General features: G+C 34.5%; 1 protein-coding gene across 3 annotated transcripts; it reads right to left on the reverse strand.

The window, feature by feature from the left end:
- Positions 1–1727: 1727 nt before the first annotated feature.
- On the reverse strand, positions 1728–14100 carry LOC134301984 (opioid growth factor receptor-like protein 1). Of its 3 annotated transcripts, none has more exons than XM_062986934.1 (12): positions 13929–14100; positions 13583–13627; positions 13285–13359; positions 12715–12795; positions 12111–12176; positions 11903–12016; positions 10608–10637; positions 10438–10495; positions 10276–10354; positions 9694–9760; positions 9358–9506; positions 1728–3460 (listed from the first exon to the last, which is right to left on the reverse strand). In XM_062986934.1, the coding sequence occupies exons 1-12, from the start codon at positions 14031–14033 to the stop codon at positions 2428–2430; spliced, it is 1902 nt and encodes a 633-aa protein (XP_062843004.1). In that variant the 5' UTR covers positions 14034–14100; the 3' UTR covers positions 1728–2427. The 3 variants fall into 3 exon arrangements, with proteins under 3 accessions (XP_062843004.1, XP_062843002.1, XP_062843003.1); XM_062986933.1 differs by lacking the exon at positions 1728–3460 and adding an exon at positions 8094–9272; XM_062986932.1 differs by lacking the exons at positions 9358–9506; positions 9694–9760; positions 10276–10354; ... (6 more) ...; positions 13583–13627; positions 13929–14100 and adding an exon at positions 3565–4308.
- Between the last annotated feature and the right edge of the window lie 717 nt (positions 14101–14817).

Consider the following 14817-nt stretch of genomic DNA (forward strand, 5'->3'; position numbering starts at 1 on the left):
ACTAACCGGTTGTTGACTAAAGTGGAGTGGGGTTATAAAACAACCCAAAATTTACGTGTCTATTTTATTTCTTTTAAAAGTGTTTTATAAGCACATTAACGTTCAAACCTGAACACGGGTGAGAATATGTTTATTGTCTTTTTTAGACAAGTAATTTTAGATACACATTGCAGTCTGAAGCTTTTGGATTTTGATTAGGGGTGGGCGGATTGATCGAAATATCGGTTCTATCGATACCATTGTTATTGGAATTGGATCGATACTTTATTTTACTGTTTTTAAGCTACATTCAGCACATTTCTCCCATGTAGAAACCATGTCTGTACAGACTCACTCCTCTTACATCTTACATTACCACCTCGCTCCTCCCCTCCTGCTCTGCTGTGTTTTGTTGTGGTACCGTCACGTTGTTATGTTGTTAAAATCCTAACACACATCAGTACATTGGTGAGCATTGGAAGATTGTAAGTTTTTGAATACTTTGCTTTGCTCATACAGAAATAGGGGCAATTTTATGGAAATAATAGTGTAAACTATACATACACAAAGTACAGACGCACCTTACACACTTTGCGCACCTTACGGAGCATGCGTAGTGAAGCTTCTATTCCCTGTGTTTGTGTTTTGGTGAATAAGTGCTGTTTTATTTTAACTTTGTGCTTATAAATGTAAACAGAATATCAACTATTTTTTATTTTAAATGAACAAGGACACATGTATTCGGTTACTGTTAAAAATTTACAGATTTATTCACCCAGCAAACACAACCACGTGGTATGAGTTAGCCGCTTGGTGGTGATACGCCGTGATGGTAACGTTGTGAGAAAGTAAAGCACCAGAAACAAGAAATCTGACTGCCTTAAACAACCGAATATATCTACAACCCTACTGAGAGCAGCTACTTACAAAAATGTATGTATTACAATATTAATAATAGATTTATAAATACAGAGTGCTTATAGAAACAGAAACCACTGCAATTAGCTTAGCAACTAATACTAGCGGCTAAGCTGAGAAGCACCGGTGTTGTTGAGCTTGGATATTAACTCACAGCTGTAATGTCTTTTGTATAGTTAGTGTACTGCACACGGTGTACAAGTCTTTATCTTGACCTTATATTCTCTCTAGAGCAGGTTTTGATACTGATATTTAAGTTCTGCTCTCAGATTATTTACTTTTCTTTAGATACGTAGTAAATCTCCCCGGAAGACGAGTGTGACTCAGTCCAGCAACTGGACAAGTTACCTCAACAAAGATCCACATGATGGAGCAGAAACATCACAAACATTCTGAAACTGTTCATTTGTAATCGCTCTGTATTTACTTGGTATCGGATCGATACCAAATTCTGCAGTATCACGCACCACTACACACAAGTAACATCGCATATACATTTCAGTACCATGCTTTTAGATTTGATAATGAAGTCAACATTTATACATAATTGCATTGGAGCTTCATTAATGGAATAATTAATTTGTATTAGAAAATTTTACAGAATTGTACATTTTTTGTTGAATATGGTATGTCAAACAGTTAAACAGGTCAATTCAAAAATAGGATCTTTTTCAATTGAATAAATTATTATGCCTGTTCACATTGGGTAAAAAATTAGACACCAATATTATAATCATATGTTTATTACATACAAATTCTTAAAATGAAGTTAATTGTAATGTCTATTTTACATTAATTAAAACAATGTATATTTGTAACAAGACATCCAATATTCATAATGCAATATTTCATTAACAATGGTAATATAATCATTTTAAAATGAATTTTAGGGCAGCAATAGAAAATAGAAAAAATGATTTCAATAGATAATCAAACTGAGCACCTTAGATAATATGAGCTACAAATAATACACTTCCAAAAATCTTATTGATATTTAATACTCAGTTTTAAATATCAACCTAAACATGACAGTATTTGTCAATGAAACCCTGTCAATTTATCCCTGAGTTTTACCTTTTACTCTCAGAGACCCGAGTAGATCAACATTGCTGTCCAATTATTACACTGTTTGTAATAAACACAACAGGTTTAGTCATATTAGTTGTGGTGTCCCTGATTTTTTTCATGTTGACACTTATTGTGTTTTTGTCTTTTACATCTACCTTTGTAAAATATATTCTTATTTATTAAATTCAGTAAATCTTCAGCACGCTGTAATAAATGACTATCACACAATCTGAACACTTTTAGCAGGTTTGGTTAACATATAAGCATTGTTTGATTTTCTTCACAACGTTGTTTAGGACCAGTGTCAGTATTCTTAATGTTTTTGGTTGCTTTATTTATCATCTTGATTCGTGTGATCTTGGTGCTCATGACTTTTGTTCTCGTTTTTTGTCTCTGAACCTGAACTAAACGTTTTATTGGTCAGATTATTATTTAGCTGATTTTCCTTGATTTTGGTTTGATCTAGTTTTCAGATGTTGGGTCATCACTAGTTGTATTACTCAGGACCTCAGCCTGTTTAGTTGACTTGGTCCGATGTACAGAATCATGTTCTTGTGCTGCATTTGTACTAGCATTAGCAGTCACGTTGTCCTCTGCTTTATCGTTATCTTGTATTTTAACGTTTGCATTTTTCATGGCTTTGTTTGAGTTTGTGCCAGTGTCAGTATCCTTAGTTGGACTTTCACATGTAGAGCCATCAGTAGTGTTATCACTTCGCACTTGGTGCTTTTCAGCTTTGGTACAGTGAAGTGTGAGAGCTTCAGTAGTCACATTTTCATCTCTGGCTTTACTACCACTTTTCTGGTCTTCAGAAAGTTGTGAATCACTCTCTTTATTTGTGTCTAATTCAGATGCCTTATTGCTATCCTTAGGAATTTCATCCTTTTTGTCTAGATATTTGTTAGTGTTTGTGTCAGTGCTGGTATCCATAGTTTGGTTTTCAGTTACAGAACCATCACTATTTTCATTATTTTCACTTCGCACACTATTCTCTATCTCATTTTTTTCTTCTTCTTTGCTACCACTTTTCTGGTCTTTAGCATCTTCTTTTGAATCACTTTGACTTTTGTCCTCTTGATTTTTAGCATCCTGATCCTCACTCCCTGTGTCTAAGCATAATCCAGGTGTGCTAATCGTACCCTCATGTTGTTCATTATTGTTCTTCAAATCTTCAGGTTGCTGTGTTGTTTTCTCATTCTCGTTTTTAGGGTTGCTCTTTTTCTTCTTAAATATTTTGCTATTATCAGGACACCACATAAACTGTTCTTTAGGCTCATAATGTTGAAAAGCAAATCTTATTAGCTCATTTCTCTTGTTCTCATCCAGAACAGCAAAAATAAAGTAGTCTAGAACGCTCCACTTTACTCTGGGAAGTGTCTTATTCAACAGAGTCTCCTGGAGGAAAAATTTAACCAGCGGTGCCTGATACTGACTTAGACCCAGTATGCCCAGACACTTCAGGATGCGGGTGATGCGGAGATTGTTGTGTGTGTTCCTGTAATGTTGAAAAGAAAACAAGATTAAAACTATAGAATTATGTTCTGTTTTATAAATAGCATTCAGTAATAAACTACAGATAAGAGTAAAAATCATATTAACCAGTTTAAGTTCTCAAATCGCTCTTCCCAGTTATCTGCACGACACACTTCTCCGATTTGCGGTAGTTGCGGTTCTTGCTGTTGTTGCATTTCTTGTGGTTCTTGCGGGTTTTGCGGTTCTTGCTGTTGTTGCTGTTCTAGTGGTTGTTGCTGTTCTTGCGGTTGTTGCTGTTCTTGCGGTTCTTGCTGTTCTTGCATTTCTTGCGGTTGTTGCTGTTCTTGAGGTTGTTGCTGTTCTTCCGGTTGTTGCTGTTCTTGTGGTTGTTGCTGTTCTTGTGGTTGTTGCTGTTCTTGTGGTTGTTGCTGTTCTTGTGGTTGTTGCTGTTCTTCCGGTTGTTGCTGTTCTTGTGGTTGTTGCTGTTCTTCCGGTTGTTGCTGTTCTTGTGGTTGTTGCTGTTCTTCCGGTTGTTGCTGTTCTTGTGGTTGTTGCACTTCTTGCGGTTGTTGCTGTTCTTGCGGGTTTTGCGGTTCTTGCATTTCTTGCGGTTGTTGCTGTTCTTGTGGTTGTTGCGGTTGTTGCTGTTCTTGCGGTTGTTGCTGTTCTTGCATTTCTTGCGGGTTTTGCGGTTCTTGCATTTTTTGCGGTTCTTGCGGTTGTTGCTGTTCTTGCTGTTTTTGCTGTTCTTGCGGTTCTAGCAATTTTATGCCGTAGAAGTGAAGCATGAGCTTATAAGACTTCAACAGTTTTTTCTGTAACTCCTCATCGCTACGGAAGATCTACAAAAGAAGCTGTGTTACACTCTTATTGCCCCTTTTTTACACACACTAAATGATAAATCAGCAGCTACAGGAAACATTAAAGTTTCTAAAACAGGTTTTACTAGATATTTTAAACCAATTGTTTTAACTGTAGGTGATAATAATGAATACAAATCATTATATGCAAATCATCCAAATTAAGCATTACAGTTCTCTCATACAGCTCGTGTTAGGGACACAGGTGTAAAGTGTTGTTGATCATTTGACATAATAAAACATGACAGATTCTGGTGTAATACGTACCTGGATCTCTTTGTGGCTGAGTGGATATGATGAATAGTTCATTCCTTTTTCTTGTATTGGAAACAGCCTATAAAATACAATAAATAAAAATAAAATATTTAATGAATGTACCTCACGTGTGTACTTAATAAAGTGCTCAGTGAGGGTATCTTATTACGTTTCAATAACATGAACAAAAAATAATTATTATACATTTTTACTAAAATGAAGTCAGTGGTTGTGTTTTTTGTATTTTACCACTGAATGTAGGAGTGCACGTATTCCAGCTTCCTATATTTACCAAACCAGCTGTTATGAAACTCATCTATGTATACTCCTGAAAATAAAGAAACATTATAATAATCTCTTAACCTGTGTTTAAATATAAAATACAAAATATGCATAAACATCAACAACATTGTTTATTTATCAATAAAATGCCATACCATCAGGCTCAGAAGTCGTCTCACTTCGATAAAACTGCACGTTCGGTAGGGGTTCATTCTGCAGGTACAACAATAATAAACAATGAGATCTTCCAAAAATGTTTGGTGCATTTTAGAAAAGGAATATCTTCTTCTCCTTGGCCTTTGTCCCGTTCGGTTGCGGGGCCGGCTTTCGGCGGATCACGATCCGCGCATCGATTTGGCACAATTTTTACGCCGGATGCCCTTCCTGACACGACCGTCCCTATTTTATCCGGGCTTGGGACCGGCACTACAATGCACTGGTTTGTGCATCTAGCGGCTAGGTATCTATAGGACAATTCAGTGTTTCCAATTAGCCTGGTGGCATGTTTTTGGACTGTGGGAGGAAACCGGAGCACCCGGAGAAAACCCACGTGGACACGGGGAGATCATGCAAACTCCATTTTAGAAAAGGAATATAAAAAAGCTTAAACAGTAATTGTGAAAAAGTAGTTTCCCCCTTTTTACCTCTATTATTTCATATTAATCACACAGCATGATTTGATGCCATTAATCAAAACATGATATGATCACAAAGCCAGCAAGTTTTTGACTGGTCTTATTAAAATCTTAACATTAACCAATTGTATTATGGTGGGACGATACCTACAACAAGCAGTTTATTCCTGAATCTTTAGAGCAGTTCTGCAGTAGTAGGGGCTAAAATTCCTGATGTCAGACACTGCTAAAATGACTAAGTCCTGGTAGATGTAACCTTGTAGATCTTCAAGAATTTTGTAAAGGTGAAGAGATGAACCTGCCCTATTTTTTGAGCAAAATTATTTAAAATATTCTAAAAGATTACCAGCTGTGAATAGCTATGAAAGGCAAATCAACACGTATACCTCTGAATAGTCTCTGAATAATTTCATGTTTTAATTTAATAGTCTTAAATTAATTAGTGTGACAAATATACAAAAAAGAAAATTAGGTAATAAAAACTTACATCATCATCAAACGGAGCCTCCAGAGCTTTCTAATGAAGGATAAGATGAACAACTTTTATTACTAAAAATGTACTACTAAACAAGGGGAATAAGTATTTATGAATAGTTTCCAGAAGAAGTGCTTGTATGTGAAGAAATGTATATATATATACTGTATATATCTAACTAACAAATTAAAGTTCCTATTTAAATTAATTTAAATTACAGGTGAAAAATTCAGTGTAAAAATGGTTGGTGGTTGGTGAGGGTAAATACTTTTTAAAGTATCTGTATCTATAGAAAGAAAAGTATCTATGCCAATGCAAATAATTTTTCGAATTTGAAAACTTACCTTAAACTTATACCTGAAGTGCTGCATATCTCCTGCAGTATGTGTGTGTAGGTATCCATACCAGTTATGGGACTAAAATATATGACAAAAACACAGAATAATGAAGTTATAACTTCAACTAGACCAGTTCTGAAAGTAAAAACTACTTTTGCACCTCCTTTATAATTATGTAAACCAACTGGTTCTCTTAAACACAGAGAAAAGGAAAGACAGTCATCAATTAATACACCAGACAAGGAAATGTTTAAAATAAAATAAAATAAAAATCTCCTTAACTTAACTTAACTCCTTATTAAAGGGTAACATAAGAATAATTTGAGTCATTATGTAAGTGGACTGCTGTTTGAGTTTCCCCAAATAGATGATATATTAACCAAAAAATCTGATGTATTAAACGCTGTTAGTTTTAGAGCTGAGTCACTACAGGGATTTTATTAGAATCGAAAGTAAATCCAGCTTTAGTCATTTGAACACTTAAACTGAAACTTATGTTGGCTGCTGAGTCACAGCTTTACTTACTTGTAAACTTAAAACAACCCAGAATCACAGTGTACAACCAGTTACCGTAAAGTTTATAAAACAAGCTCATGTTAGTTTATAGTGTCAAGGAACAAAATGTGAATTTGTAAAGCGCTGGTAACTTGATATTAGGGTTTATAACAGCATAAGCAGAATTAATCTCACCTCACTTATTTCCTCGTAATCACTTTCGTCTACTTCTTCTCCTTCCCATGTCAGGTAATATTGCTCGTCCTTTTCACGATTCATATCCGAGTTTGGAATTTCTGTATCCGCAGACACAGATTCAGATAAACTCGATTGAAGCAAACTAGAGATAAAACGCTGCACGCTCCCAAACATTCTGTTCTGAGAAAATGAAAGTGAAAGCCCCGCCTGTTCCACCTTGTATGAATAACCAGAGCAGGATACTGACATCACCTGACATAAATCAGGATATAACCTCAAATTAATAAATAATCAATACTTATTATATGCATCACGAGGTCAGGTAAAACTAAACAAAATGTTTTTGTCAATTAAATTAAATCATCATTATAAAAAAAGGTATTTTGTGTTTACTTGGATTATTTTTGTCTAATATTAAAATTAGTTTGAACATTTGAAACATAAATGGGACAAATATGTAAACAAAATACTGATTATTGATCCAGACTAAAAAAAAACATTAATAAAGTTAACACTAAGCAGACTGATTCTGACAGTGAAGGCTACTTTTGCACCTCTCTTATAAATATGTGAACCAACTGGTTCTATTAAACACAGAGAACAATAAACATCAATTACTACACCAGACAAGGAAATGTTTGACTTTAAATAAAAAAAAAAAATCTTTATATAATAAAATGATTCATTATGTAAGAACAATGCCAATTGATTTGATGTATATAAAACAATATCTGCTATTTAGTGTTTGACAAGAATTAATCTGTTTATTTATTTAAAGCACACTGTGCAAATGAAATCCATTGGCCAATAGTGTCAAATATTACACTTAAATCAACTATACTTCATATAGCTACATTTTTAAAGTTTAAACAATGTTCTAATAAAACTGTGTGTGGAAAATATTTCAACCAGCAAGACACAACCATTCTGGTACACCGTCACAAAGCACAGGTTTCACCTGCAAACACTTATTCTTATCGTCTTCTTATGACACCACACACAATCTTCTTTCAGCTCAGGATAAAGTGGTTGATGAAAATAAAATGAAAAAATTGAAAAAGTACTTTTATTTTGAATACAATTTCATTGTTTACATAAATGCATTTTTATCCACAGCAATTACAATATAAAAAAATTACAACAACTTATAAACTATGCATTTATTAAAGAGCTATGCAACCTAGATTGTAAAAAATCAGGTTCTTGTTTATTGTTCTTAACCCTAGTGCCCTAGTGGATATTAGAAATATATTATAACAAACATACAACAAAAACATCATCCACCAGATTTGTAGCAAATGAACCTAGGAATAAAAAAAAAAATCCTTAGTTAATAACTGGGATGGACTACATGGCTTTTGAAGATCAGCAAGTTAATGTGGGTCTTATTGTTGCTATGATTCTTAAAATATAATATTAAGTTTAGACATGTTAATTTAATAGGAATTAAAGTAGTACACCAGGGTCTATAACTGCATGTTTTGGTTTCACAGAGCAGGTTGATTAGAATAGAATAGAACAGTTTCTAGGATGACCTCAGAAATTGAGAATTGAAAAGAATGAAGTTTTTCAAGATTTAATGTGTCTAACACAATGATAGACTGTATAACTGAGCTGCAGAATAATAACTAATAACTATAATAAACTATAATAAAACTAAAAGTAAACATTATATTAAAGATCTGTATATAAAGCAAGAACAAAAAGATTAAGATTTTATGTAATACCATATTGCACTCATTTAGGCTCTGCAGAATCTGCCTGCAGATTTTTCTTATGTAAAAAAAAATAGTCAGTTACGTAAAATCATAACCAGGCAAACAGAAAATAATTTAAAGTTATTCAAGTTAAATGTAATGATTATTAGTGTCAAGTCTTCCACTCAATATCTGTAGTTGTTTTACCCAGTTGATTTAAGATGAAACAGTGTCCTGACACAACAAATATTTCACCTTTAACAAACCCAAACCATTCAGATACACCATCATATCCTTATTTCGTAGAAGTACGACGATTCTCCTGCAAAAGCTTTTTCTGAATCCTCCGAGGACACCACACAAAGTCTTCTTCCGTCTCAAAATGATTAAAGGCAAATGCAATCAGCTTCTTTCGTTTTTCCTTATCCAGAACCGTAAACATGAAGTAATCTAGAACACTTTGCTTCACTCGGGGAAGGGTCTTCCTCACCAACGTCTCATAGAGGAAGAATTTTACAAGTGGTGGCTGATAGTGACTAAAACCTAGTAAACCCAGACAACTCAAGATGCGAGTAATTCGAAGGTTGTTGTGTGTGTTTCTGAAACATAAGCAACAAAGTAAGTTGTATGTTGGTTCTTCAAATTAAACTGACATAAAGTAGCTGAATGAAGAATAAAATTAACCTGTTTAGGTTCTCAAATCGCTCTCTCCAGTTTCTTCTACGATCCACTTCTCCAGTTTCCTGATTGAGCAGTTTAATGCCGTAGAAATCCAGCATGAGGTTGTAAGACTTCAACAATCTTTTCTTTACCTCCTCGTCCTCATGGAACAGCTTAAAAATCAGAATTCACAATGAAATCCATGAACAACTGGTATTTTATTACATTTTAGAGAAAAGGATATAAATATGCCTGGTATTTCTGCAACAAATTATATGAAAGGATATTTTACTATTTACATTTGGTTTCTGCACACTTTTTGCCAGATTGTGTTGCATTAAAAAAGCTCTTTGCACATACCTTGATTTCTTTCTCAGTAAGAGCAGTTGCATAAGGATTCACCCCTTGCTCTTGAAGTGGAAACAGCCTGTAGAAGTAAAATGTAGTAATGCTAAATTCTTTTCAAATACGGTAAGTAAATGAGTAAAGGTATTCAGTGTACTTTTCTGATCGCTGAGTGGTACTGTAAACCATCATAGGATCAGCTAGATCCCAGTAAATTGAGTGTTATGTTGATAAACGGTGGTTGTGAGGAACATAACCAAACAGAGGAAGGAAAAGTTGGTGGTTTGTTTCTTCTCTCTGTTTGTGCAATATTTTGACCAATCTACCTGGCCATAAGATTTGTTCCTTTTTACTCTGGTCTAATCTAGTTTACCCTGGTCTTTGTTTGTCCTGCATTCAACACATGTGCTATGAGTAACTAGGATCAGCCCTGTGTTTAATAAATCCCTAACAGTGACATGCGGTACTGTTACAAAATAGACAGTAAGATTTGCATTTTTTGGTTAGAGATAATAAAGTTTTGCCTCATCAGTGCACAGTTTAGCATTACAGTAAGGAAATGTTGTTACTCTGTTAGAAATAGAAACTCTGTTTTACCACTGAATGTATGAGTGCACGCTTTCAAGCTTCTGGTAATCACGAGCCCAGTGGTTGTGAATGTCATCGATTTTAACACCTTGAAAGAAAAACATAAATATTATACATAATTTATTGTCTGTTGAGAATTGTAATTATGTATGTAGTAATAGGATTCTGTACCATCAGGGATGGATTTTTTTTTGTTTCGATAAAACTGGAGATTAGGCAAATCGTCATCCTGTGCAGACAAAGAAATAATTCTTAAAACAAATCACACTATGAATTACTGCTCATGTAAATACCTAAATTGTACATATGTAAAACATTAATTTGGGTTCTGAACTACTCACATCACATGACGTTTCAGTGTATCGCCTTTTCTAGAGTAAAAAAATAATCAAGGGTTATAATGCTCATGAATACAGAATTAACATTACTAATTAATATACAGTATTTATAAAAACACAGTAATCTTTTTTGTATCAGTGTCATGTCCTGTAATAAACTGACACCTTGTACATGGTGTAATCTCACCTTGCCTACATTGTTCCTGAAAAAAGCTTCTGATTCACCCTGCTTAGGTTAAATAGTACTAATTAATTGTGTTCATAACAAAGTCTCTTATACTTTTTACTTGTTACACTTTAATGTTTGATAATTGTTAAAATATTCAAAATATATGAATCCATTATAATATTAATATAATTGTTACATAATTCATTATTATTACACTTGAAACCATAATACAGTACACAAAAAACACCCCGGCCACCCAGGCCCTTCTTGCTGTAAGGTCTCACTAGTCTTACTACCCACTAAGACTAAGACTAAGACCTGTACCTGTCTAACTGTACCGATTTGCTCTCTAATAGATTGTTTGTGTTCTTGTAGTGATGCATGTCAAGTCAAGTCAAGTCAACTTTATTTATATAGCGCTTTTTACAATAGACATTGTCTCAAAGCAACTTTACAAAATCCAGGACCAACAGATACAAAAACCCCTGTTGAGCAAGCCGATGCTAGTCATTTACAAGGAACAATTTAGCAAATTGCAACATGTGTGAAGAAGCTGCTGGGTTAAAAATATTATTATTTTATTATAAGTACTACATACATTATATACAATTCTTTTATAAGTATTATTATAAGATAGTGGTCACTAGCAGTTGTGCAGACAGGGCTAAATTGCACAGGGTGCTGGTGTAATTTTTTTGTAATGTATACACACCAGATAATGACCTGCTCTTCCCTGGCCATGCATGATATAGACTTTTAATATTGATACTAAATAAACTGCTTTGGAATAAACTGGAACATCAACTAAAGCTTTCTGGCTTAACATCAGTGCCCAGTTATACCAATGGTCTTCTGATTGAATGGTCTTCTCACAAACTGAGTGGCTGTTGTTATAGCTGCAATGATCACATAGAGGTGACGGTCACTCTATTGTAATACAGTTTGTTTATAAATGAGATGTCTAACAAGCTCATGGTTAGGTGCCCAAATACTTTTGGCCATATAGTATATAAACTGTTATGCAGTGTAATAAACCATTTGTTTGGTACTACTCATACAACCTGTCCGTTTTAAACATTGTGCATATACAGCACAGCCTAAAGGCTCCAGTCCTGTCAAACTGACTTACATGTACTCGTTCTCTCTCTGTGCTTTTCAGAGATGTTTCTGGACCTCTGGAATTCCATATTTGTTTGATGCTTCCACACCACAAAGCACTGGTAAGCGCTGAAGGTGTTCTTACCTAGAAATTTTAAAAAACATTTTAACACATACATGCACCATTTTCAGACATTTTATTACGTATTAGAAGCTGTGCTTTCCTGATTGTTCATTACCCTTTTCTGTAATTGCGTATGGCCCAGTTTATAGTCATTGTCCCTCTTAACTCGCTGTAATACTGCCTGAAAAATAACATAAAATAAGCATATTAGAGCAACATCTGCCTAAAATGGAATAAACAACTTTAACTGCTTAGAAGATAAAAATAAGAAACAATTTCAGGAAACAATTTCAGAATGAAGTGAAGGACTCTGCACCACCAATGCTCTTCACATAAATCTAGTGTGGAATAACAGATCTTTGTATGATCTTCACCATAAAATGCACCTAATGTGCATATTTGATATAGATACACTTATTTTTGGAAAGCTGGATCACTTATATGAACTTAAATGGGTTTGCAGCTTCTCCCTTCTCCCAGCTTCTCCCTTTAGGCGTCGCCACAGCATATCGTTCGTCCACACAGTTGTTATACTGGGTGACATTCCTGACACAACTCTCCCATTTAAACGAGCTTGGGCCCGGCACTAAGGGTGCACCAGTACTCAGGGTTCCCCCAAATGGCTCGGTTTATGTATCACACATGATGTGATGCGATACCCCCCCGCCCCCCCCACGACAGCCACCAAAGTGATAAATAAGAAAGCTGTGAACACTTACCCGACACTTGTGCCTGTAGGTTTGCATGTCTTTTGCAGCTTGTACATTTCTGTAAGCTCTCCATGTCTGCAGCTCACTTGACTAAAATAAGATTAATAACAGGGGGCAACATGCATTACAGTGCAATGATTTAATTCCCTTTACATCAACCTAAAGCATCCACCACACAGCTAGTCAGAATCTATGGTATGATTTTCAGAATAAGGTAACAGTAAAGCCTCTATTAATAGTGAAGCCACCTTTTTTTGTGTATTAATCTGTGTATATGTACCTCTATACATACAGTATATGTGTGTCATGGCTGATTGGCATTATTCCTGATTCTTGTTCTTAGTCAGAACAAGGAACACAAACCAGAAACAGGTTATTTATTACTTGTTACTTGTTCCCTGTTCCTTTGTCCTTTTCTGCGTTCTACTGATTAGTGATCTCCTGAACCTGCCTACAGTTTATGACTTTGGATTAACACTAATAATGTGTCCTGCCACTTCTGTCCATCTGCTTTCACTGACTTCTATAAAATGATGTTTTTATTTATTATAAACTTTATGAACATGATTATGAACCTACCTGATGCTTTCGTTTAGGCTTTCCTTTGTATGGAAAACATGAATTGCTCTTGCATTGTAAATTCTTCTTCTTAATCTTGAATTAAGATAAAACCAACAAACAGGACACATCAGTCAGTAAAGAACAAAAACCAAGAGATCAAAATTAAAAAGATATCTATTAAATGTATTAGAATTATTGATTATTTTGCTAGAGTAAGATTAAATATGCCTTAATATAGACTTAAAGCAATGACTATTGGATCCATTTGACTGTCCTAGAACCTAATATAGAATGTAAACAAGCAAGAGGAACATACAGTTGGACATCTGCTACGATCTTGTCGTACATCTGATTCCAAAACCTTGGGTATTAATAAAAAGTTAGAGGAGAAAATATAATTATTTAGATTATTTATTCAAAAAAGTCATTGTGATCATTAATTTGTAATTGTGTCATTCCTGACCTTGATCGCACTTTTTGAACAACATACGGAAGATTTTACTTTCACTTTTGCAAACAGTCTATATAAACTAAATACCTATTAAAGAACTTACTGACAGCTTATAAACCTGTTTTATTATGTTTTTAATGCTAAAATATAATCAGAAAGTCTGTCACATTGAATCATACCCATAAGCTGATAAAGTAAACAGACTTTTTACCTGTTTGGAGCTGGTCTGTGTTCCTTCAGCGTTATTATCGTCAGACTCCCATGTGGAATCATAAGTGTAATCTGAATCCTCCTTCACACTCTGTGTACAGCCCATTCTCACATCTATTAACGATTCTATTCGGGGGATTTTGGTCACTAACGAGATTCAACTCGACTCAACCTAATCACAGTAAGTTGTAAAACCAGTTCACAGCTTTAACACACACCCAGTTTTAAATAATCTGATCTGGCTGGACCTGCAGCTCAAACGAAAACGAAAGTCGACATGTCAAACACAAACAAGACAACTGAGATTTACATGAACCCAATTCATAATATATATATACTCGATCAGATTCTTTTCCATGTAAACGTGTGATATTCATATACAATCTAAAAACACGTGAACATAAAACAGTCCACATGTTAAAATCCAAAAATCTACATTAAATGAACCTCAGTACCAAAGCACATATAGCTCTGTTTAAACCAAACAAAAATTATACATTGTATATCACATTTCTATCCTTAGATTATCATTTATATACAATGTTTTTGCATTTGTTATGCCTGTATTCAATTAAAAATAGATAATACTTATGAACAATGTTTTTTACCCATATAACAAAGTGAATTCTAAGGCTAGCAAATGAAAAACCAAAATACAGAGGTTTAATACCAATCAGACAGTGTAAATAGTTTGCAGATTATTTAGGCTGGTATCCAGCTGGTTATAATCTTTTTATGTTATATTACATATTAAAATAACTGTATATATATATATATTGATGATAGCTGATCAGAATGAATTAAACGTAGGTGCAATTAAATTAAAGTGAGGTGAGTGGTTGAGTTCATGTCGTGGAGGCCCCCCCCCCCCCCCCCCCCCCCCATGGGCC

The sequence above is a fragment of the Trichomycterus rosablanca genome, chromosome 24 (assembly GCF_030014385.1).
Source record: "Trichomycterus rosablanca isolate fTriRos1 chromosome 24, fTriRos1.hap1, whole genome shotgun sequence".
Taxonomy (NCBI): domain Eukaryota; kingdom Metazoa; phylum Chordata; class Actinopteri; order Siluriformes; family Trichomycteridae; genus Trichomycterus; species Trichomycterus rosablanca.